The following is a 24,716-nucleotide window of genomic DNA, read 5'->3' as shown; positions in this document are numbered from 1 at the left end:
AACACAAAGGCAAAAGCTTCCCAGGGGAAATCCCCTCTGCTTTCTGTGTTTGTCTTGACTGGAATACACATGTGATGGATGGAGACATAGCAGCCATCCTGCAACCTTGGGGATGAAGTCCATAAGCTAAGAATGGCAGATCAGACAGCTAGAAGCCTGAGTCTACCGTGACATATCTGACCTGCTCTATATAAGCCCAACACTGCCTACTTAGGGACTTCTTCTTTGAATTTATTTGATGTGAGAGAAATAAAACCCTGTGAAGCCAGTTTTCCATCATTTGTAGCATAATAATGTATTCTTAAATGATAGAGCACATGTACTGGGTTTGACCAAAAAGAGATCTACAAAGTGCTTCTAGGAAAAGCTTTCCTGCTGCTATAAAAGATACAGAAGAGATAACCCCTTTTGGTTCATAGATAACAGTGGGTCTGGATTAGTGCCCAGAAAGAGTGACCACCGGCCAGATGCAGCAGCTCATGCCTATAATCCTAGCACTTTGGGAGGCCAAGCAGGCGGATCACTTGAGGTCAGGAGTTTAAGACCAGCCTGGCCAACATGAAGGTGAAGGGTGCAGTGAGCTGAGATCACACCACCGCACTACAACCTGGGCGGAAGAGTAAAACCGTCTCAAAAAACAAAAAAAGTGATCACCATCCCAGGACAGGAGGACAAGGTAAGCCATCAGGAGAGGTCAAGGCCATACCCTGAGATGGCAGAGACCAGAGCTGGAAAAACACAGGGTCCTTACGCTGGTGGGAGTCAGCTGTCTCAGGTCTGGAGGTGAGTCAAAGTTTTCTGTGATTTGCCCCAAGGGTAACCTTCCCTAACTCCATCAATCCCCTGCTCAGAATCTAACCCTGGGGGGATAGAGCCGTGGAAGGTCTGACTCACTTGTTCCTACCCCTTTCTAGGCAGCATTCAAGACCCTAGCACCAGTGAAAGGCCGGGACTGGTGTGCTGTGGGCCCCTGCTGCCACCACCCACCTACCTGCTCATTCTTATGCTGGGTCATGTGAGACTTGAGCTGGAAGTAGGTGCTGAATTTGCTGGGGCAGAATTGGCACAGGTAGGAGCTGTCGATGAGGACCACCTGCTTGGGCTCCGGCTTGTCCCCCTCTTCCTCACCGGCTATGGGCAAGGCCTGGGGCTGTGGTGCACCCGGCAGGGGCTGGCCCAACCCTATGGAGAAAGCCAGGGAGGTCAGGACAAGGAGCCAGCTCATTCAGGAAGGACCCACAGAACCCCTACTCTGTGCTCCTCTGTGTTCACCCAGCACCTGCTACCCGTTTTGGGTCGGACTCTGTGCTTAAGGTGCTGCACTACACTCAGCCGGTGTGCACTGATACGGCTATCCCTAGGCTCAAATACAGAAATGCTTCCTTTCTGAGTGAGAAACAGCTGCTGCCTCAGGCCTCCCCTCTCTGGCCTTCCCCTCAGACATCGCAGACCTCTCCACGGTTGTTAAAAATTCTGAACACCATCCTAGTTGTACTCATAATGCCTCCCCAGTCCCTTCTAATTGTAATCATCTGTCTGGGTGCGATGACTCACACCTGTAATCCCAGCACTTTGGGAGGTCAAGGCAGACAGATCACTTGAGGTCAGAAGTTCGAGATCAGCCTGCCCAACATGGTGAAAGCCCGTCTCTACGAACAATACAAAAATTAGCCAGGCTTGGTGGAGGGTGCCTGTAATCCCAGCTACATGGGAGGCTGAGGCAGGAGAATCGCTCGAACCTGGGAGGCAGAGGTTGCAGTGAGCAGAGATTGTGCCACTGCACTCCAGCCTGGGTGACAGAGATTCTGTCTCAAAAAAAAAATAATAATAATTGTAATCATCAGCCGGGTGCAGTGGCTCACACCTGTAATCCCAACACTTTGGGAGGCCAAGGCAGGTGGATCACCCGCGTTCAGGAGTTTGAGACCAACCTGGCCAACATGGTGAAATCCCATCTCTACTAAAAATACCAAAAAAATAGCTGGGTGTGGTGGCGCACACCTGTAATCCCAGCTACTTGTGAGGCTGAGGCAGGAGAATTGCTTGAACTCGGGAGGCAGAGGTGGTAGTGAACCAAGATTGCGCCATTGTACTCCAGCCTCAGCGACAATAATAGACTCCATTTCAAACAAACAAACAAACAAAATTGTAATCATCTGTTTCATCATCCTTCCCTCACTACACTGTTCCCTTGACATCAGGGACCTCTGGCCTCATCCCTGCAGGTCCAGTGGCCTGGCACATAGTAGGCCTCTATAAATGTTTGCTAAATGGTTAAACCTTTGATGCTAGGCACTAAAGGAGCTTCAAAAGAAATGGAAGACATGATTTATTCTGTAGGGCCGTGTGGTGGCTCATTCCTATAATCCCAGCACTTTAGGAGGCCAAGGAAGGAGGATCCCCTGAACCCAGGAGTTCAAGACCAGCCTAGGCAACATAATGAGACCCAATCTCTACAAAAAATAAACAAAATTAGCTGGGCATGGTTGCATGTGCCGGTGGTCCCACCTACCCAGGAAGCTCAGGTGGGAGGATCACTTGAGCCCAGGAGGCTGAGGTTGCAGGGAGCCACCATCGTGCCACTGCACTCCAGCCTGGGTGACAGGGCAAGATCTTGACTCAAAAGAAAATTTTTTTTTTTTTCTTTTTTTTAAGACAGGGTTTCACTCCTGTTGGCCAGGCTGCAGTACAGTGGCTTGATTGAGGCTCACTGCAGCCTCAACTTTCTGGGCTCAGGTGATCCTTCCACCTCAGCTTCCAGCGTAGCTGAGACCACAGGTGCATGCCATCATCCCTGGCTAATTTTTTGTATTTTTTTTTGTAGAGATGGGGTTTTGCCATGTTGCCCAGGCTGTTCGCAAACTCCTGGCCTCAAGCGATCCACCTGCCTCGGCCTCCCAAAGTGCTGGAATTATGGGAATGAGCTGCCACACCGGGCCTATCCAGAATCTTTAGATTACTAACTTCTGTCTTCCAGGTTTTCATGCCCTTGGAAATTTCTGCATTTTTTTTTTTTTTTTTTTTTTTTTTTGAGACGGGGTCTCACTCTGTCGCCCAGGCTGGAGTGCAGTGGCCGGATCTCAGCTCACTGCAAGCTCTGCCTCCCGGGTTTATGCCATTCTCCTGCCTCAGCCTCCCGAGTAGCTGGGACTACAGGCGCCTGCCACCTCGCCCGGCTAGTTTTTTGTATTTTTTAGTAGAGACGGGGTTTCACCATGTTAGCCAGGATGGTCTCCATCTCCTGACCTCGTGATCCGCCCGTCTTGGCCTCCCAAAGTGCTGGGATTACAGGCTTGAGCCACCGCGCCTGGCCAAGAAAAATTTTTTAAAGGAAAAAAAAAAAGGAGTTCACAAGAACTCAGAGGGCACACAGTAGGGCTAGTTCCAACAGGAAGCCTGAAGGAAGGTCAGATAAAAGTAGCTACACATTGTTTTCCCAGCAAAACACTCCCTTCATTACCTAGCACATGGCTGGCATTGCTCGCTCTTGGGGCTACATGGGAATGGCTTAGACTCTGGCCTTACACTGTCCAATAAAGTGGTCCTGAGCCATACGTGGCTACTGAGAACTTGAAATGTGGCGCCAGGCATGATGGTTCACACTTATAATTCTGGCACTTTGGGAGGCTGAGGTGAGAGGATCACTTAAGCCCAGGAGTTTGAGACCAGGCTGGGCAACAAAGCAAGACCCTGTCTCTACAAAAAAAAAAATTTTTTTTAACAATTAGCCAGGCACAGTGGTGCACCCCTGTCCCAGCTACTTAGGAGGCTGAGGAGAGAGGATCACTTGAGTTCAGGAGTTCGAGGCTACAATGAGTTATGATTGCACCACTGCACTCCAGTCTGGGGTGACAGAATGAGACCCTAACTGGAAAAAAAAAAAAAAAAAAACAGAAAGAAATGTATCCAGTCCATATCCAAATGTGCTATAAATGTATTTACCTGCTGGATTTCAAAAATTTAGTAAAAAAAGAATATAAAGTATATTTAATCTTTATATTATATGTTAAAATAATAATGTTAATATATTGGGTTAAATACTAGGAGATGGAGGTTGCATTGAGCTGAGATCGTGCCACTGCATTCCAGCCTGGGCAACAGAGCAAGAATCCATCTCAAAAAAAAAAAAAAAATATATATATATATATATATATATACATACACACACACATATATATATTTTTAAATATATATAAATATATATGGTTATATATATAATATATATGGTTAAATAAGATATATAATTAAAATTAATTTGATCTTTTAGAAAATTGTTTTTAATGTAGCTACTAGAAAATTTTATTTCATTTATTTAAGATTATTTTTGCCACTAAAGACAGAACTTATAAATTTTTTTTTAAATAGAGATGGGGTTTTACCATATTGCCCAGGCTGATCTTGAACTCCTGAGCTCAAGAGATCCTCTCACTTCAGCCTCCCAAACTGCTGGGATTACAGGCATGAGCCACCATGCCCGGCTGAACATTTTAAATTACGTATGTTGTTCATATTATATTTCTGTTGGGCAGCAATGCTCTAAACCTAGTCAAGTTCTCAGTCCTCATGCAAGAAAGAAACTAAACCAGTATCAGGGGTAGGAACATTAGCTCAGGGACAAATGATGAGAATCTCACATGTATAAAAAGCTTTGGAGACCAACTAACCATGGAGGTCAAATAGTTTTCAACTTCTGATCAACTACAGTGACTGCATGGAGCAAAACATAGAAAACAAATTCTGAGCAGGGATGGTGAGGGAAGGCAAGGGTTGAAAAACTACTTGTTGGCCAGGCATGGTGGCTCACGTCTGTAATCCCAGCACTTTGGGAGGCCAAGGTGGGAGGATCACTTGAGGTCAGGAGTTCGAGACCAGCTTGGCCAACATGGTGAAGCCCTGTCTCTACTAAAAATACAAAATTAGCCAGGTGTGGTAATGGGTGCCTGTAATCCCAGCTACTCGTGAGGCTAAGGCAGGAGGATCACTTGAGCCTGGAAGGCAGAGGTTGCAGTGAGCTGAGATAGCACCACTACACTCCAGCCTAGGTGGCAGAGTGAGACGCTATCTCAAAAAAAGAAAAAAGAAAAACTACCTGTTGGTACAATGTCTAGTGTTTGGGTGATGGGTACACTAGAAGCCCAGCCACCACCATTATACATCTAATACCCATGTAACAAACAAGCACATGTACCTCCTAAATCTAAAATTTTTAAAACAAACATAGCTAAACATAGAAAAGGTAATGCAGTGTGCTATGATTTTACAAGGGCAACAATGCCACTAGATGACAGACATTTCCAGTCCCATTATTATAATCTTATGGGACCACTGTCACATATGCCATCTGTTACTCATGGAAACATCCTTACATAGCATGTGACTGTATTACTATGGGGGTTGTCAAATCGTTATTTTCTAATTTAATCATTATTTCTACTTTTATCAGTTCACATTTTACTGTAAGAAAGGGCTTTCTTTAAATGTGGCACATACATACCACGGAATACTATGCAGCCATAAAAAAAATGAGTTCATGTCTTTTGTAGGGACATGGATGAAGCTGGAAACCATCATTCTCAGCAAGTTAACACAGGAACAGAAAACCAAACACCGTATGTGCTCACTCACAGGTGGGAGTTGAACGATGAGAACATATGGACACAGGGAGGGGAACATCACACACTGGGGTCTGTCGGGGGGTGGGGGACAAGGGAAGGGAGAGCATTAGGACAAATACCGAATGCATGCAGGGCCTAAAACCTAGATGACAAGTTGATAGGTGCAGCAAACCACCATGGCACACGTATACCCATGTAACCAACCTGCACGTTCTGTACATGTATCCCAGAACTTAAAGCACAAGTTTAAAAAATAGGCCTTTCTTTTATCCCCTATTTATTTATTCATTCATTCTAACAGTATGGGCTCATAAATTTTTATTTTATAGTAGTCTCCCCTTATTTGTAGTTTTGTTTTCCATGATTTCAATTACCCTAAGTCAACCATGGTCTGAAAATATTAAATGGAAAATTCCAGAAATAAACAATTCATAAGTTAAAAAAAAAAAAAAAAAGGATTCTGAGGTGAGATCCAGGCTCAACAAAAAATGGGTAGGTGATTGAATAGTGATATCTGCCATGGATACAGTATAGAGTAATGCCACACATGTTGTATGTTTGTCATCCTTCCTTTCATCTTATGCCACATTTTATAGATAAAGGTAGATTGAAGCCTAGAGAGGTCATGGGGGTTGCCCAAGGTCACACAGCTAGCAAAAAAACCTGTGAAGCAGCAGAAGAGAGGTGTGGGGAGCACAGCGTTCCCTACTTCCACCCACCTGTGTTTTCCTCGTCCTCCTGCCTGCTGGGGTTCAGGGCCATGACCTGTACAGTCACAGAGTTTCGAGACACGGTGCCACCACTGTGTCCCGGAGGCCACACCTTGTGGGTCTGCATGTGTTTCTTAACATTAGACTTCTGGGCAAAGGCACGGCCACACGCAATGCACTGGAAGGGCTTCTCACCGGTGTGGCTGTGGAAGACAAGCTTGTCAGTGCCCTCCTGCAGGAACGGGGATGAGGCCTCAGTCCAGGAGCTCACAGCCACCAGGAAGGCCCAGAAAGAATATCCAGATGCCGCTGGCCACCATTCTGACATCACAGGGACAAGCCCCCTCACTAAGGCAGGCAGACCAGAGATGGAAAGACCCTGGGTTCTGGGTCACATTACTGAGCTGCTCATCAACAAACTCTGGAGCCGCCCTCCTCTGGCCATCTCATGCTGTGAGAGAACATTTCCTAATTGTTCAAGCCCATTTAAATGAGGACTTCTGGCCTGGCACAGTAGTTCACACCTGTAATCCCAGCACTTTGGGAGGCTGAGGCAGGTGGATCACTTGAGGAGTTTGAGACCAGCCTAGGCAACATGATGAAACCCTGTTTCTACAAAAAATACAAAAATTAGCTAGGTGTGGTGGTGCAAGCCTGTGGTCTCAGCTACTCAGAAGGCTGAGGTAGGAGGATAGCTTGAGCCTGGGAGGTTGAGGCTGCAATGAGCCGAGATTACACCACTGCATTCCAGCCTGGGCAACAGAGCAAGGCCCTGTCTCAAAAAAGAGAAAAAAAATTAAAATCATTAAAATAAAATAAAATACAAAATTCAGTTTCTCAGTCTCACTAGCCACATTCCAAGAGCTCAACAGCCATGTATTGTCAGTAGCTACCATACTGGACAGTGCCAATTTGAGCATTTCTTTTTTTCTTTTTTTTTTTTTTTTGAGACAGAGTCTCACTCTGTCACCCAGGCTAGAGTGCACTGGCGCGATCTCGGCTCACTGCAACCTCCGCCTCCTTGGTTCAAGGGATTCTCCTGTCTCAGCCTCTGGAGTAGCTGGGTCTATAAGCACCTGCCACCATGCCCAACTAATTTTTGTATTTTTAGTAGAGACAGGGTTTCATCATGTTGGCCAGGCTGGTCTCAAACCCCTGACCTGAAGTGATCCACCCACCTCAAGATTCCCAAAGTGCTGGGATTACAGGTGAGCCACCGTGCCTGGCCCAATTTGAGCATTTCTATAGCTACAGAGAGTTCTCTTGGACAGTGACAGCACTCAGTGTAGAACAGTTCTCAACTGAGGCCAGTTTTGCCCTCCAGGGGACATCTGCCATTTTTTATTGTCACAGCTGTAGCTGCAGTACTACTAGCATCTAATAGTTAGAGGCCAGGGATGCTCCTGAACATTCCAAGATGTGCAGGTCAGCTCCCTACAGGAAAGAATGATGTGATCCAAGATCCACAATGTCAGTAGTGCCAAGACTGAAAAACCCTTGTCTAAATAGAAGCTGTTGCCGGCCATGGCTGGAATCTGAGGTTTGTTCTCTCTCTCTCTGTTTCTCTCTCTCTCCCTCTCTCTCTCTCTTCTTCTGTTGTAAGAGATGAGCATGTATACCAAAGGTGTTAAAGACCAAATTATACCAAATTGAGGTTTTCTCTATGACTCCCTAAGGACTGAAATTGCAAAGGGAATAATTTTCCCACTATATCTTTCAGAACTTTTCAACCCCATATTCATGAACCACCAAAAATCATCTCATCGGCCGGGCGTGGTGGCTCACTCCTGTAGTTCCAGCACTTTGAGAGGCCGAGGAGGGCAGATCACCTGAGGTTGGGAGTTCGAGACCAGGCTGACCAACATGGAGAAACCCCATCTCTACTAAAAATACAAAATTAGCCAGGTGTGGTGGCACATGCCTGTAATCCCAGCTACTTGGGAGGCTGAGGCAGGGGTATCACATGAACCCAGGAGTCAGAGGTTGCAGTGAGCTGAGATCGCACCATTGCATTCCGGCCTGGGCAACAAGAGCAAAACTCAGTCTCAAAAAGAAAAAAAAAAATCATCTCATGTACCAGTGCATCTCACTGTGCGAGAAACGCTGAACAAGCCCACCCTCCCCTTCCACAGACGGAAAAACCAAGGCCCAGAAGGGATCCCCGCATGGTTAGTCTGGAGGGAGCACAGAGTCCACAGAGTCCTATTTGCAAAGTATGGTAGCCCTGGCAGGCCAGTCTGTTCTGCAGAGGGGAGGCCTAAAACAGCCCTAACACATCTGTGAAGCCCCTCTGGGTTCAATGCTTTTCTTCCCCTACACGGCCCATCCCTGACCTTCCCAGTCTCTATGGGCAGGTCACACAGCTTTCACAGGTCCCTCCCACAGCTCCTGAGATAGAAGAGGAAAACCACCCAACCTGGACTACAGCCTGAACACGCAAGTGCGGCCTGGGTCACCCCACAGGCTAGGGGCTGAGAAGGGAGTCTCGCTTCCAGCGCAGATGGTCCCAGCCATACCTGCCCAGGAGCCACCTGCCTCACCATGCATGTGTACCTTCGGATGTGCTGCTGCAGGTCAAAGTTTTTGGTGAATGACTTGTCACAGTATGAGCACTTGAGTTTCTGAGCCTTTGGCTTCCCTGCAGCTGAAAGACAAGTGGAAGGAGGGGACAATGAGGCTGGGGGTGCAGCTCAGGGCGCAAAGAGCAGCCTCCGGCTACTGTACCTGAGCCGGACAATGCACACCCCGAGGAAGTCTACGCCCATGCACAGGCCAGGGAGGAGACATAGGAGAGCTTCACAGGGCCTGGGGAGGAAAGCCTAGGATATGCTCCAGCTGGGAAAGCAAGACAAATTCTTCAAAGGCTCCCCTCTGCCCTACAATCAAATCTACCCTCTTTGCCATGGCCCACAGCGCTCTGCATCCCCTCACTCCTGACAACCTCATCATTCTGTCCATCCAGCTGCAGTGAACTCCCAGCTAATCTTGCTAACCTTAAAAGACCTCAAGCACGTTCCTGCCTCCGGGCCTTTGCACCTGCTGTTCCCCCTTGCCTAGAATGCCTGTCCCACAGATACCCACAAGGCTGCTTCCTTCTCCTTCCCACGTGAATAGTTAGAAGCATTTTCCAGCCTCTCCCTAGTTGTTCTCAATCATTAGACCCATTAACCTCCTTCCTGGAGCAACCCAGAAATATTTATTTATTTATTCCCTGTCTCTTCCATGAAACTGAAGACAGAAGGAATCACAGACCAAGAGAGACTACATTCCAGTGCCTGACACAGGGCCTGGCACAAAGATGCTCAATACATCATTGCGGAAGGAAGGAAGGGAAGGAGTAGTTGACTGGAAAGCCGCTGAAAAATTCTCAATTTCTATCCTTTCCATCTGCTGCCTGCTCTGACACCACCTCCCACCCCATACTTAGCATCTGCATTAGGATGGCAGATACTACTGCTTGCCTAATATCCACTCCCTCCTTCACTCCTCACAAATCCCATAATAGGAGTATGAATGTCCCCAGCCAAAAGAGACACTTCCCAGTTTCTCTTGCAGCTAGGTATGGCCATGTGACTAAGTTTTCAGAAATGAGATATGAGCAAAAATATCAAACAGAACTTCTAGAAGCTGGGAGAAGCCCCTTTTATCCTTCCCTTTCCCTTCTTCTTACTGCCTGGAATATTAAAGTGATGACCGGAGCTCCAGCAGCTATCGTGGACAATGAGGCACCAGGATAACTGATACCATGTTTGGAGGTGGTGGAAACAGAAAGACAGAAGAAATGAGGGTGCCTGGTGCCCATGCAGTCACATGATCCCCAGATTGTCTGGCTTCTGGCCTTGACTCACACAGGAGATAAACAAAATTCTATCATTTTGAATTCATTGCTGTTTTGAATTTTCTATTACATGCAACCACAGTTGAACTACCATAAAAGGGAAGACCAGAACCAAGCAGCTTGTGGATTGACCAATGCTGAGGAAAGATGCCCATGGCAGGCTGGAGGCCCACCTTCCGGGAGTCCCCTGGCACCTTTAGCCCGTCGGGTCTTCAGTGTTGATGGAGAATCAAAGGTGGCCACCGTGCCCCTGGTGGCGGTGGTCATGGGGGCAGCGGGGTTTGGTCCTTTGGGTTTGAATCCCTGTTTGCCAGGGCTGTACACTGCGGGGGTGGGGTATACTGGAGCTTCCACACACTGGTTTGGCACCTAGAAGGACAACACAGTCAAGGAAAAAGCCCTGCCAGGGGAGGGGAAGAGCTCCCAGCCAGGGACACTCTCCCTGCCTCCCTGGCTGACCTCAGCCACTCTCCCCTACATCACCATCACAGCCCCTCCACCTGGCCCGGTCACCCAAGTCACTCCCAAGCCCCCTTAGAACTTCATGAAGCCAGGAGGCCAGAACAGCTATGGAGCCAGGCTGCCTGGGTTCAAATCTTGACTCTTCCACTTAGCACCTAAGTGACCTTAGGCATCTTTTTAATTTCTCTGTCTCAGTTTCCACATCTGTAAAATGGGACTCATCATAGTACCCCTCTCACGCGGTTACTGTGAAGATTAAATGAAGCAACACATAAAGGGCTTAGAACAGTGACTGGCACAGAGTGAGCATGCAATACACATTAGCTGTTATTACTGCCATGCCTATTCTTATCAGTGGTACTTTCCTAGCACAAGAGAACTAGGTGGCTGGGCACGGTGACTCACACCTGTAATCCCAGCACTTTGGGAGACCAAGATGGGCAGATCACCTGAGGTCAGGAGTTTGAGACCAGCCTGGCCAACATGGTGAGACCCCGTCTCTACTAAAAATACAAAAATTAGCCAGGCATGGTGTTGTGTGCCTGTAATCCCAGCTACTCAGGAGGCTAAGGCAGGAGAATCCCTTGAGCCTGGGAGGCGGAGGTTGCGGTGGGCCAAGATCGCGCCACTGCACTCCAGCCTGGGCGATGGAGTGAGACTCTGTCTCAAAAAAAAAAGAGAACCAGGAAGTCAGAGGGGTCTGTGTTCCCCCAGCTGCTCCAATTCCTGACTGAGACTACCCAATGCCACAGTAGCAGGCTTCCCTTCACTGAGAACTGAAATCACAAGAAATTACCAAATGAATTCCGGGGCATTCAGATTTAGTTAACACTAAGCTTACATCCCCATACTGGGACATTGTAAAGAATTCATTTATTCAGCCTTTTTTTTTTTTTTTTTTTGCTTACTCTGTTGCCCAGGCTGGAATACAATGATGTGATATCTCGGCTCACTGCAGCCTTGACCTCCAGGCTCAAGCAACCATCCTGCCTCACCCCACTAAATAGCTGGGAGAACAGGCACACACCATCACGCCCAGCTAATTTTTATGTATTTTGTAGAGACGAGATTTCACCATGTTGCCCAAGCTGGTCTCAAACTCCTGAGCTTAAGTGATCCACCCACCTCGGGCTCCCAAAGTGCAGGGATTACAGGCGTGAGCCACTGTGCCTGGCCTATTCATCATTCATTGGTCTTCCTGAGGTGTCCTATCCAAGATTTCTGGTCAGGCACGATGGCTCATGCCTGCAATTCCAGCACTTGGGGAGGCCAAGGAAGGAGGATCACTTGAGCACAAGAGCTTGAGACTAGCCTGGGCAACATAGGGAGAGCTGATCTCCACAAAACATTTAAAAAATTAGATGGGCATGGTGGCGCATGCCTGTAGTCCCAGTTACTTAGGAGGCTGAAATGGGAGAATCAACTGAGCCTGGGAGATTGAGACTGTGGTGAGCCGTGATCACACCACTGCACTCCAGCCTGGATGACAGAGTAAGACTCTGTATCAAAAAAAAAAAAAAAAAGAACTCAACTCAGCAAAATACCCAAAGTTGAAAAAATATTTCAAACAAATACAAATAAATAGAAAGCTACAGTTGGAGTAATAAAATCAGACAAAGCTGAAAAAAAGGTAAAATAATAATAATAATTATTATAAAATCTGGCTGGGTGTGGTGGCTCATGCTTGTAATCCCAGCACTCTGGGAGGCTGAGGTGAGAGGATCACTTGAGGCCAGGAGATGGAGACCAACCTGGGCTAAAGTGAGACCCCCATCTCTAATTTAAAAAAAAAAAAAAAAAAAAAAAAAACCCTCTGCAGAAATACCTTGCCTGGTTTCTATTTTCCTGACCAAACCCTGACCAATATAGCACTCAAATACTTGTTGGGCCAGGTGCGGTGGCTCACACCTGTAATCCCAACACTTTGGGAGGCCGAGGCAGGAAGATCACCTGAGGCCAGCAGTTCGAGACCAGCCTGGTCATCATGGCAAAACCCATTTCTACTAAAAATACAAAAAAATTTAGCTGGGTGTGGTAGCTCAGGCCTGTAATACCAGCTACTTGGGAGGCCGAGGTACGAGAATCACTTGAATCTGAGAGGTGGAGGCTGCAGTGAGCCAAGATCGCACCACTGCACTCCAGCCTGGGCGACAGAGTGAGACTCTGTCTCAAATAAATAAATAAATACTTGTCACGTGAATAAATTCAGCCATCACTCAAGGCATTACTGAGTAATTAATGTGACTGCCACTGGCATAGGCTCTTATTATCCTCAACAGCTCTTCAGGGAGCGTTCCCATTTTAGAGGAGTGCAAACTGAGGTCAGACAGTCCAGTGTAAGGTATCTACTCTAGGAGTGCTCTGCTAGGTGCTAAGGATGCAAAGTCTAATAAGACTCAGGCCCTGCCCTCAAATATCACCCTCATCTATATGGAAAATCAACAGCAGCAGCTCCCACTGTGCTGGTCCTCTCTGGGCTGGTCCCCTCTGACTACCACAAGCCACCAGCATTATCTCAGCATCCCGCTAACTTAACTTTTTCTCAACGCAGTAAATTCCCTAGAGAAGCTTGCTCTATTCTCCCAGGAGAGGGCAAATCCCCTTGCAGCCCCTCAGAAATCACATGACTGCCTTGTGGTAGGATCTTCCCACTGGTCTGGGCTCTCTTTATTCAGAGACTACCTGACAGGGGATGTCCTGGCTGGATTCTATGGTGAGTCTGAGTTAGTGTGATTTCTAGTGCAGTGGATTGTTTCTGTCATAACCATACCCTCCAGCACTGGTGTCTTGGAAGGTTCTGTGAACTCAGTGCATTTCGAGTAGATAGCCTGTAGCTTAGAGCTCATCTGCAGGGAATTACTATGGTACATTGATTGTATTATGGCCCCAGTTCTTCACCCCTCCCCGTACCCATGCCTTTGCAGTGTGACTTTGCAGCTCCTCCCATCAAGAGGTGGCATCTATTTCCCTACCTGCACTATCTAAGCTGGCCTTGTGATCTGCTTTGGCCAGTAGACGTGATTCTGTGTTACTTACAAGCCTAAACCTCAAAAGGCCTTGGGCATTTCTGCCTGCATTTTTGCACCTCCACCATGGCCATGAGAACCTAGTGAAGGATGAGAGTCACACAGAACAGAGCTGAGTCACGCCACTTGTCCCAGCCCAGGCCATCCTAGAGCAGCTGACAGCCAGCCAACCTTCAGACATATGAGTGAGCCCAGCCAAGACCCGCAGTTGTCTAGTTGACCACTGCAAACACGTGAACAATAAACACTTTTGCTATATGCCACTGATGCCTGATGGATATTTCTTACCCAGCAATAGCTAACTGATACACCTAGCTTATTAAAAACTGTAAGAGACACTTAGGCAGATAATTATTTTGAATCTTTTTTCATTTTTTGCCCGAAAAGGTAGGCATTCTCTGACTGTTCTGAGCATTACCTACAAGCAGCTTATATTTCTGCTACAACCTGCACTCCATTCCACCTTCTCATGGCTTGCGTCTTACATCTGTGGGTGTGATGCTTTGATTAAAGTCCTTCTCCCCCGTGATGTGGCCGGGACTGGATCTAGTTTTCACGGTATCCCCAGCACAGTGCCTGGCACACAGCTGGTGCTCAGGATGGGTCCAGGTTGGCCATGATGTCCATGACCAGTGTCCTCTTCCACCCTGCCCCCTCTGCTCACCTCCAGGGGTGGGTAGGGCTGCATCCCCAGCGCCTGGATCTCCACTGTTCCACTCCCAGCCAGGGGCGCAGCAGCACTGTACACCTCCACCACACCGCTCCCACCAGGGTTGGGACGCCCGGGGGGGCCCAGGCTCTGGGGTGGAGGTGGCGGGGGCTGAGGTGGTGGTGGTGGGGGCAGTGGTGGAGGAGGTGGAGGAGGGGGTGGAGGCTGAGTGAGGTAGCTGGGCACGGAATGCATGTTCAGGCTGCTCTGAAATCAGAAAAGAAAAAGTGTTACAGCCTCTTGATACTAGTTGTCTTATTGGGGAAGAAGGACATTTGCTTTAGCCAGCCAGGTGGAAAGAACAGCTACTCACCAGGCAGCTCAGGGGAGGGGCTAAGAGAGGTTGGGGAAACAAAGTCATGGGAGAATTCAAAGGAAGCCTCAGCTTGGTGCTGCTATCCCTTTTCCCTATGAAAGTTGGCAAAAATGACCTCACTGATACACAAAAGAGTTAATATAGCAGCCTAATGTTGCTATCTTAAGAAGGGCTTCCCTTTCCAACTTGGACCTGGCAGAACGGCTCCCACAAAGAAGGGTGGCGAGAAGAAAAAGGGCCATTCTGCCATCAACGAGGTGGTGACCCAAGAATACACCAAAAACATTGGCAAGCGCATCCATGGAGTGGGCTTCAAGAAGCGTGCCCCTCAGGCACTCAAAGAGATTCGGAAATTTGCCATAAAGGAGATGGGAACTCCAGATGTGTGCATTGATACCACGCTCAACAAAGCTGTCTGAGCCAAAGGAATAAGGAATGTCCCATACCGGATCCGTGTGCGGTTGTCCAGAAAACGTAATGAGGATGAAGATTCACCAAATAAGCTCTATACTTTGGTTACCTATGTACCTGTTACCACTTTCAAAAATCTACAGTCAAAGTGGAAGAGAACTAATCGCTGATCGTCAAATACCTCAAATAAAGTGATAAAATTGCAAAAAATAAAAATAAAAAAGGGCTTGCTTGCAGCACTAGCTCGTGACTGGGACCTGAGAACCTGGCTTGTGGGACATCTCCTTTGTTGACAAGGCTTGTTTTGCCACCTGGGGCACTGTTCTATGGTACCAGCTTACGTAGACTGTTTAGACAAAATATGTGATTCATGGTGAACACTTCCTTCTCTTCTGGGAGTCTGGAATTTTGGTCATGGTGGCTGGTCACCTACATGACCAATCCCTAACAGAAACCCTGGCCTTGGGCTTGGCGCAGTGGCTCACACCTGTAATCTCAGCACTTTGGGAGGCCGAGGCAGGTGGAGTCCAGGAATTCGAGACAGCCTGGGCAACATGGCGAAACCCCATCTCTACTGAAAATACAAAAACATTAGCCAGGCATAGTGGTGCACACCTGTAGTCCCAGCTACTTGGGAGGCTGAGGTGGGAGAATCACCTGAGCCCAGGGAGGCGGAGGTCGCAGTGAGCCGAAATCGCACCACTGCACTCCAGCCAGGGCAGTTGAAATGAGACCCTGTCTCAGAAAAAAGAAAAAAAAAAAAAAAAAAAAACCCTGGCTTTGGAGTCTTAAGTGTGTCTCCCTGTGTAGAAACCCGGCACACATGTTTCTAGACTTCACTGCTGCAGGAAGAACTGTGCTCTGTGCAACCTCTCCCCTCCTCCCAAGACAGAGAACTCTGGATTCCTCCAGATTCCAAAGTGTCTTTTTCCCTTGCTGATCTTGCTGTGTGTTCCTTTGCTGTAATAAACCACAGCCATGAGTACAACCACCTCTGAGTCCCGTGAGTCTTTCGAGAGAATCATGAATGTATGGGTAGTCGTGAAACGCAACCAGTAACTTCTAGAAATTTATGCTACAAAAAAAAACCAAGCAGATGGGCAAAGACTTCTGTACATGGATGGTGACTCCAGCCATTTTTATAACAGCAAAAAACAACAATGACCTACATGTCTATACATAGAAACTTGGCTAAACAGAAGATGGCCTATCCATACGGTGGAATCCTTTGCAGTTGTTAAAATGATGGTACTGCTGGGTGCAGTGGCTCACACCTGTAATCCCAGCACTTTGGGAGGCAGAGGGAGGAGGATCGCCTGAGCCCAGGAGTTCAAGACCAGCCTGGCAACATAGTGAGACTCTGTCTCTAAAAAAAAATTTTTTTTAGGCCAGGCACGGTGGCTCACGCCTGTAATCCAGCACTTTGGGAGGCCAAGACAGGCAGATCACCTGCGGTCATGAGTTTGAGACCAGCCTGACCAACACAGTGAAACCCCATCTCTACTAAAAATACAAAAATCAGCTGGGTGTGGTGGCGCATACCTGTAATCCCAGCTACTCAGGAGGCTGAGGTAGGAGAATCGCTTGAACCTGGGAGGCAGAAGTTGCAGGGAGCCAAGATCATACCACTTCACTCCAGTCTGGGCAACAGAGCAAGACTCTGTCTCAAAAAAAAAAAAAAAAAAAAGAACAAAAACAAAACTCAGGCTGGGGCAGTGGCTCACGCCTGTAATCCCAGCACTTCGGGAGACCAAGGTGGGAGGATCACCTGAGGTCAGGAGTTTGAGACCAGCCTGGCCAACATAGTGAAACCCTGACTCTACTAAAAATACAAAAATTGGCTGGGCACAGTGGCTCAGCTCACGCTTGTAATCCCAGCATTTTGGGAGGCCAAGGTAGGGAGGTCCCCTGAGGTCGGAAGTTCGTGACCAGCCGGACAACATGGAGAAAACCTGTCTCTACTAAAAATACAAAAAAAAAAAAACCCAGCTGGCTGTGGTGGCACATGCCTGTAATCCCAGGTACTCAGGAGACTGAGGCAGAAGAATCACTTGAACCCAGGAGGCAGAGGTTGCAGTGAGCCAAGATAGCATCACTGCACTCCAGCCTGGGAAACACAGTAAGATTCCATCTCAAAAAAAAAAAAAGGCTGGGCGCGGTGGCTCAAGCCTGTAATCCCAGCACTTTGGGAGGCCGAGACGGGCGGATCACGAGGTCAGGAGATCGAGACTATCCTGGCTAACACAGTGAAACCCCGTCTCTACTAAAAAATACAAAAAACTAGCCGGGCGAGGTGGCAGGCGCCTGTAGTCCCAGCTACTCGGGAGGCTGAGGCAGGAGAATGGCGTAAACCCGGGAGGCGGAGCTTGCAGTGAGCTGAGATCCGGCCACTGCACTTCAGCCTGGGCGACAGAGCGAGACTCCGCCTCAAAAAAAAAAAAAAAAAAAAAGTCAAAATAGCTGCACTGTATTGACAAAGCCCCACATGTTCTGGGTCCCCACCTAGATGTAGCAGCTTCCCACCTATAGCAGAGCTGAACAAGGGGAAGCTGATAGCCTCCCTCAGCATCAGGGAGAGCTGGAGCCAGGCCCCCTTTATTCTACAAGATTCTTAATCTGCAGGAGTTAACGTACAGGTCTGGAATCAAGACCCTGTGAGAAGCTCACACCTTCTTACCTGCACAGGTGGGGGGCCCTGGGGCATGGGCTGGTCCAGGGATGTGAAGGCTGACATGGCAGACATGAGCACATCATCGCTCACCAAGATGTTCCCCTGCACCAGGGTCTGGATCAGTGGGGACGGGGGCACTGTGATGTATGTGGAGATCTGGACAGTGGGAGAGACAGAATGAGTGAGACAGAAACAGAGAGAGAGAGAGAGAGAGACAGAGTGTGTGTGTGCGCAGGTGTGCGTGTGTGCATGTGTGGACATGTCTGAGGCTCTGTAAGTAAGCCGAAAGTATGGCACAAAAGATCCCAGTTCTGGAATCCCACAGACCTGGATTCCATTTCTACCTCTGCTGCTCCCTGCTGTGTGACCCTGGGCAAGTCACTCTACCTCTCTGTACCTCCATTTAATCATCTACCGAATGAGGAGGATAAGGCTGGGCATGGTGGCTCACAACTGTAATCCCAGCATTTTGGGAGGCTGAGGCAACTGAATCATTTGAACCCATTTTGGGAGGCTGAGGCAGGTGAATCACTTGAACCCAGGAGTTCAAGATCAGCCTGGGCAACATGGTGAAACGCTGTCTCTACAAGAAAAATACAAAAATTAGCCAGTGTGGTTTTGTGCACAGCTGGTGTGGTTTTAGAGACTCTGTCTCTAAAAATAAACAAACAAAAACAGAAAGAAAAAACAAATGAGGAGAATAACTTACATCTCTCTGCAAAGTACATACCCTATGACTCAGTAATAATACTTCCTTGTATCAGCCGGGCACGGTGGCTCACGCCTGTAATCCCAGCACTTAGGGAGGCCAAGGTGGACGTATCACGAAGTCAAGAGATCAAGACCATCCTGGCCAACGTGGTGAAACCCCATCTCTACTAAAAATACAAAAAGTAGCCAGGCATGGTGGTGCACGCCTGTAGTCCCAGCTACTCAGGAGGCTGAGGCAGGAGAACCGCCTGAACCTGGGAGGTGGAAGTTGCAGTGAGCTGAGATCGCGTCACTGCACTCCAGCCTGGTGACAGAGTGAGACTCCATCTCAAGAGAAAAAAAAAATACTTCCTTGTATCTATCCTAAAGAAACACTGAACACATGTCCACAGAAGTCCACAAGTATCTTAGGTCAAGAAGAATATCCGGCCTGGCGCGGTGGCTCATGTCTGTAATTCCAGCACTTTGGGAGGCCAAGGTATGCGGATCACTTGAGGTCAGGAGTTCGAGACCAGCCTGGCCAACATAGTGAAACCCCATCTCCACTAAAAATACAAAATTTAGCTGGGCGTGTTGGCGGGTGTCTGTAGTCCCAGCTACACAGGAGGCTGAGGCAGGAGAATCACTTGAACCTCAGAGATGGAGGTTGCAGTGAGCCAAGACCAGCCTGAGCTACAGAGTAAGACTTTGTCTCAAAAAAAAAGATAACAGAGGGTGAGGGGAATATTTTCTACTAGCAAAACTCATAGTCAAGCAGTGAGAAAAATGACTATGTTTTATGCCAGAAGATGCCTGTTTCAGTCTCTATGTCCTATAGGTCTGGGGTGAAGGCTTTCATTGTGATGGCAGAAATGATATCTATACAATGAATGAAGATAATGTTCTAAAGAGATAAGGAAAGAAAAGGAAGCCAGTTGAAACTCTGAGCCCTTGACCTGGCATCCTGAGATATGCCCAGCCTCCTTTATGAGGGATCCTGTGATCTCTCTATGAGCCCTGAGCCCGCCGCCCAGGGTGTCTTTGCTCCAGAACCATGTTTTTGGCTGAGGACTCTGGAAGCTTCCCCAGATGCCTCTAGCCTGGTCCTCTGCTCTGGCCTCCAGACTTGGAAATCTACATTGTCTGCTTCCTCACTGCCTCCACTTAAAGGTCGCAGGCATCTCAGCTTCAACGTGCCCAGCTGAACTCCTGACATCCCCTCAAAACCTTCTCCTCACAGCCTCCTCCCTTCAGTCAGTGGCAACTCTAAATCAGGAGTCCCCCGTGACCCTTCCTGATCTCACACTCCTCACCCAATCAGTTCACAAGTTCTGTCAGCAACACCTTCAAAGTGTTTCTAAAATCTCATTTTCTCACCACCTCCACTGCCAACATGCTGGTCAAGCTACCTGCATCCACTGCCTGGATTTGTGCCACAGCCCCTCAACGGGTCTCCTGGCCTTCTCTCTTGCCTTCCCTCAAAAACTATTATCTGTCCAGCAACCAAAGTGACCTGATTAAAGTCACCATGTCCCTCCTCTTCTTGACAGCCTCCAATAGCTCCCATCTCATTCTCAGTAAAAGCCGCAGTGGCTGGGCATGGTGGCTCACACCTGTTATCCCAGCACTTTGGGAGGCCGAGGCGAGGGGATCACAAGGTCAGGAGATCAAGAGTATCTTGGTCAACATGGTGAAACCCCATCTCTACTAAAAATACAAAAATCAGCCAGGTGTGGTGGCGCGCATCTGTAGTCCCAGCTACTCTGGAGGCTGAGGCAGGAGAATCGCTTGAACCCGGGAGGCGGATGTTGCAGTGAGCTGAGATCACTCCACTGTACTACAGTCTGGGCAACAAGAGTGAAACTCCATCTCAAAAAAACAAAAAAACAAAACAAAAAAAAGCCCCAGACCCCACATGATCTGCCAAGACCCTCCTGCTGCCTCTCCTATCACCTCCCACCTTCCTACTTACTCACTCAGTCCCAGTCACTCTCACCTCCTCGTCGTTGCTGGAACAAACCCGGCACACTCCCACCTCAAGGCCTCTGCATCTGCTGATCTCTGCACCTGGCTCCCACTTCCCCAAACCAGCTGCATGAGTCATCCCCACACCTCCTTAGGTCTATCTGGTATGTTCTTCCTACTGATTTAAGTCACTGCAGAAATTATATAGTACTATTGTTTTAGATTTTAAAAATAATAATATATTATCTACTATTATTCTATAATTTGATTTTTCATACAAAACCTTTTATCTGCTATATAGTATTCTTCCCAGTCACCTCTTCACAGAGCACTTCCCCAAGCACCATAGACAATATGGCAAAACCTCCCACCCCCGTCTGGCATCCCCTATCTCTCTGCATTTAATGTGCTGAAAACAGTACGTGTGCACCATCCATCTCGCCCCATTCCACAAGGGCAGTGACTTGGTCTGTCTTATCTATTGCTACAGCCCCAGTGCCCGGCACAGTGCCTGAACATGACAGGCAGTCAAAAAAGACACATTGAATGAATGAATGAATAAATACCTGGCGATTGGCAGGAGGGGGGGCCTGCTGGACTGCTGTGGGTGCTGCTGAAGGTGTGTAGATGCTGTTGGTGGCCAGGGAGACTGTTGCCAGGGCGGGGGCATTCCCCTGGCACTGTTCCCGCTTGTGGGTCATAAACGCTGGCAGCGAGTTGAATTGCTTCTTACACTTCCCGCAGAGAAAGACATCCTCATCATCTGGGGTCACACCCGCAGGGTAGTGGGAAGAGGCCACAGACAAAGGTCAAGTAATGAATAAAAAGCAAGAATATGTCAAGGGGCATTACAGTATGAAACAGGAGAACTGCAGCTGACCACAAGCAGCAATCTGGGAGGAATGCCGTGACTTGACATGCAGGTGTCAGTCATCATGTGCTTCCTAGGAGTTTTCGAAACCACACAGGTGGCCAGGCGCAGTGGCTCATGCCTGTAATCCCAGCACTTTGTGAGGCCGTGGAGGGTGGATCACCTGAGGTCAGGAGTTCAACACCAGCCTGATCAACATGGCGAAACCCCATCTCCACTAAAAATACAAAAATTAGCTGGGCGCGGTGGTGCACACCTGTAGTCCCAGTTACTTGGGAGGCTGAGGCAGGAGAATTGCTTGAACCCGAGAGGCAGAGGTTGCCATGAGCCCAGATCGTGCCACTGCACTCCAGCCTGGGCAACAGAGCGAGACTCCATCTCAAAAAAAAGAAAAGAAAAAAAAAAAAACACAAGTTCCTGCAGGGATAGCCGTATGCGGCCAGGTACCAATTAATTAGAAATAAAAAAAAAAGTAAAATGTGTTCACTACAAAGTTGAGAACTTCAGAATCTTTATCCTGTCTGAATTTATTCATCGGTCCCCAAATGAGCCACCTGATCATACTCCTCCATGCCTTTGCATCCACCGTTCGCCCTGCCAGGCTGCCTCTCTGAGGACAACTTGTTCTGCAAGGCTTAGCTTGACTATCACCTCTTCCAAAAAGTCTTTTTTTCTTTTCTTTTTTTTCTTCTTTTTTTTTTTTTTTTTGGAGACGGGGTCTCGCTCTGTCACTCAGCTCACTGCAAGCTCCGCCTCCCGGGTTTACACCATTCTCCTGCCTCAGCCTCCCGAGTAGCTGGGACTACAGACACCCGCCACCTCGCCCAGCTAGTTTTTTGTATTTTTTAGTAGAGACGGGGTTTCACCGGGTTAGCCAGGATGGTCTCGATCTCCTGACCTCGTGATCCGCCCGTCTCGGCCTCCCAAAGTGCTGGGATTACAGGCTTGAGCCATCGCGCCCGGCCTTTTCTTCTTTTTTTTTGAAAGAGAGTTTCACTCTTGTTGCCCAGGCTGGAGTGCAGTGGCGCAACATCAGCGCTCTGCAACCTCCGCCTCCCAGATTCATGCGATTGTCCTGCCTCTGCCACCCCAGTAGCTGGGATTATAGGTGTGCACCACCATGCCCTGCTAATTTTTGTATTTTTAGTAGAGACGGGGTTTCACCATGTTGGCCAGGCTGGTCTCGAACTTCCTGACCTCAAGTGATCCACCCACCTTGGCCTCCCAAAGTGCTGGGATTACAGGCATGAGCCACAGCGCCGGCCTCTCCAGGAAGACTTTCGAAAGCCAGCGGCTGTAGTTCCTTCCTCTGGCACACCTATTGTATAACAGTTTTCTTATCAATACCAGACTGTGAGTCCCCTAGGGGAAGGAAATATAACTTATTTATCACCATAACTACAATATCTCCTGGACACAGAGGAGGTTCTCAATGGATGTTTGTTGAATGAATGAAAAACCAAATAAATGATGAGCTACAGTTAACACCATCCATTGCTGAGGGCCTACCACAGCTATGCAGTCACTGGGTCAAGCACCCAACATGTGGTAGCAGAAATGTCCAATTGTTATTCAATTCTAATTGTATCCTTTTTTATTTATTTATTTTTTAAGAGTCGGGTTGCCAGGCAAGGTGGCTCACACCTGTAATCCTAGCACTTTGGGAGGCCAACGTGAGTGGATCACTTGAGGTCAGGAATTCATCACCAGCCTGGCCAATATGGTGAAACCCCAGCTCCACTAAAAATACAAAATTAGCTGGGCATGGTGGTGCATGCCTGTAATCTCAGCTACTCAGGAGGCTGAGGCAGGAGAATCACTTAAACCCAGGAGGTGGAGGTTGCAGTAAGCCGAGATCACACCACTGCACTCCAGCCCGGGGGAACAGAGCGAGACTCCGTCTCAAAAAAAAATAAATTTTTTTTTTTTTTTTTTTTTTTTTTTTTTTTTTTTTTTTGAGACGGAGTCTCGCTCTGTCGCCCGGGCTGGAGTGCAGTGGCCAGATCTCAGCTCACTGCAAGCTCCACCTCACCGGGTTTACGCCATTATCCTGCCTCAGCCTCCGGAGTAGCTGGGACTACAGGCGCCCGCCACCTCGCCCGGCTAGATTTTTTGTATTTTTTTTTAGTAGAGACGGGGTTTCACCGTGTTAGCCAGGATGGTCTCGATCTCCTGACCTCGTGATCCACCCGTCTCGGCCTCCCAAAGTGCTGGGATTACAGGCTTGAGCCACCGCGCCCGGCCAAAAAAATAAAATTAAATTAAAAGGGCAGGGCGCAGTAGCTCATGCCTATAATCCCAGTACTTTATGAGGCCAAGGCAGGCAGATCACCTGAGGTCAGGAGTTCGAGACAAGCCTAGCCAACATGGCAAAACCCCGTCTCTACTAAAAACACAAAAATTAGCCAGGTGTGGTGGCAGGTGCCTATAGTCCCAGCTACTCAGGAGGCTGAAACAGGAGAATCACTTGAACCCGGGAGACAGAGGTTGCAGTGAGCCAAGATCGCGCCATTGCACTCCAGCCTGGGCAACATGAGCGAAACTCCATCTCAAAAAAAAGGAGAGACAGGGTCCTGTTGTGTTGCCTAAGCTGCAGCACAGGGGCTATTCACAGGCATGATCATAGTGCACACCACTCTCAACTTGTATCCTTCTTATATAATAATACAAATTTCAGTGGGAAACATGGCTTCCTAGTTAAATAATATATTTCCCAGGCTTCTTTGCAGCTAGGAATGACATGTGACAGAATTCTGACCAATGGGACAACAACAGAACTGTACCGTATCTGCAACTTCCCCACAAAAGGAAAAGGAAAGGGTACAGACAGGGCACTGTGGCTCATGCCTGTAATCCCAGTACTTTGGGAGGCTGAGGTGGGAGGACTGCTTGAGCTCAGTAGTTCGAGACCAGCCTGGGGAGCACGGTGAGACCCTGTCTCTAATTTTTTTTTTTAAATTAAAGAGAAGTTTTTTGGACAGGCATGGTGGCTCACGCCTGTAATCTCTGCACTTTGGGAGGCTGAAGTGGGTGGATCACCTGAGGTCAGGAGTTCGAGACCAGCCAGGCCAACATGATGAAATCCTGTCTACTTGGCCGGGCACAGTGGCTCACGCCTGTAATCCCAGAACTTTGGGAGGACGAGGCAGGTGGATCACAAGGTCAGGGGTTCAAGACCAGCCTGACCAACATGGTGAAACCTCATTTCTACTAAAAATACAAAAATTAGCTGGGCGTGGTGGTGGTGCCTATAATCTCAGCTACTTAGGAGGCTGAGGCAGGAGAATTGCTTGAACCCAGGAGGCAGAAGTTGCAGTGAGCCAAGATCGCACCACTGCACTCCAGCCTGGGTGACAGAGCAAGACTCCATCTCAAAAAACAAAACAAAACAAAACACAGCACAAGCGTATAGTATAACTTCCACTTCCCTCT

At 48.2% G+C, this 24,716-nt stretch overlaps 1 protein-coding gene and 1 pseudogene across 1 annotated transcript in view; one reads left to right on the top strand and one right to left on the bottom strand.

Annotated features, from left to right (window-relative positions):
• ZNF341 (zinc finger protein 341) overlaps positions 1–24,716 on the bottom strand; it is a 76,023-nt gene that overhangs the window by 39,981 nt on the left and 11,326 nt on the right. Inside the window, 7 exon segments of the mRNA XM_030914556.1 lie at positions 992–1,182; positions 6,335–6,528; positions 8,879–8,969; positions 10,337–10,532; positions 14,316–14,567; positions 17,765–17,914; positions 20,980–21,176. Coding sequence (XP_030770416.1) covers positions 992–1,182; positions 6,335–6,528; positions 8,879–8,969; positions 10,337–10,532; positions 14,316–14,567; positions 17,765–17,914; positions 20,980–21,176 — 1,271 coding nt within the window.
• On the top strand, positions 14,720–15,257 carry LOC115892728 (annotated as a pseudogene).

The sequence above is a fragment of the Rhinopithecus roxellana genome, chromosome 13 (genome assembly GCF_007565055.1).
Source record: "Rhinopithecus roxellana isolate Shanxi Qingling chromosome 13, ASM756505v1, whole genome shotgun sequence".
Classification (NCBI taxonomy): Eukaryota; Metazoa; Chordata; class Mammalia; order Primates; family Cercopithecidae; genus Rhinopithecus; species Rhinopithecus roxellana.
Note: the sequence above shows the minus strand (reverse complement) of the source record. Positions and strands in the feature narration are given on the sequence as shown.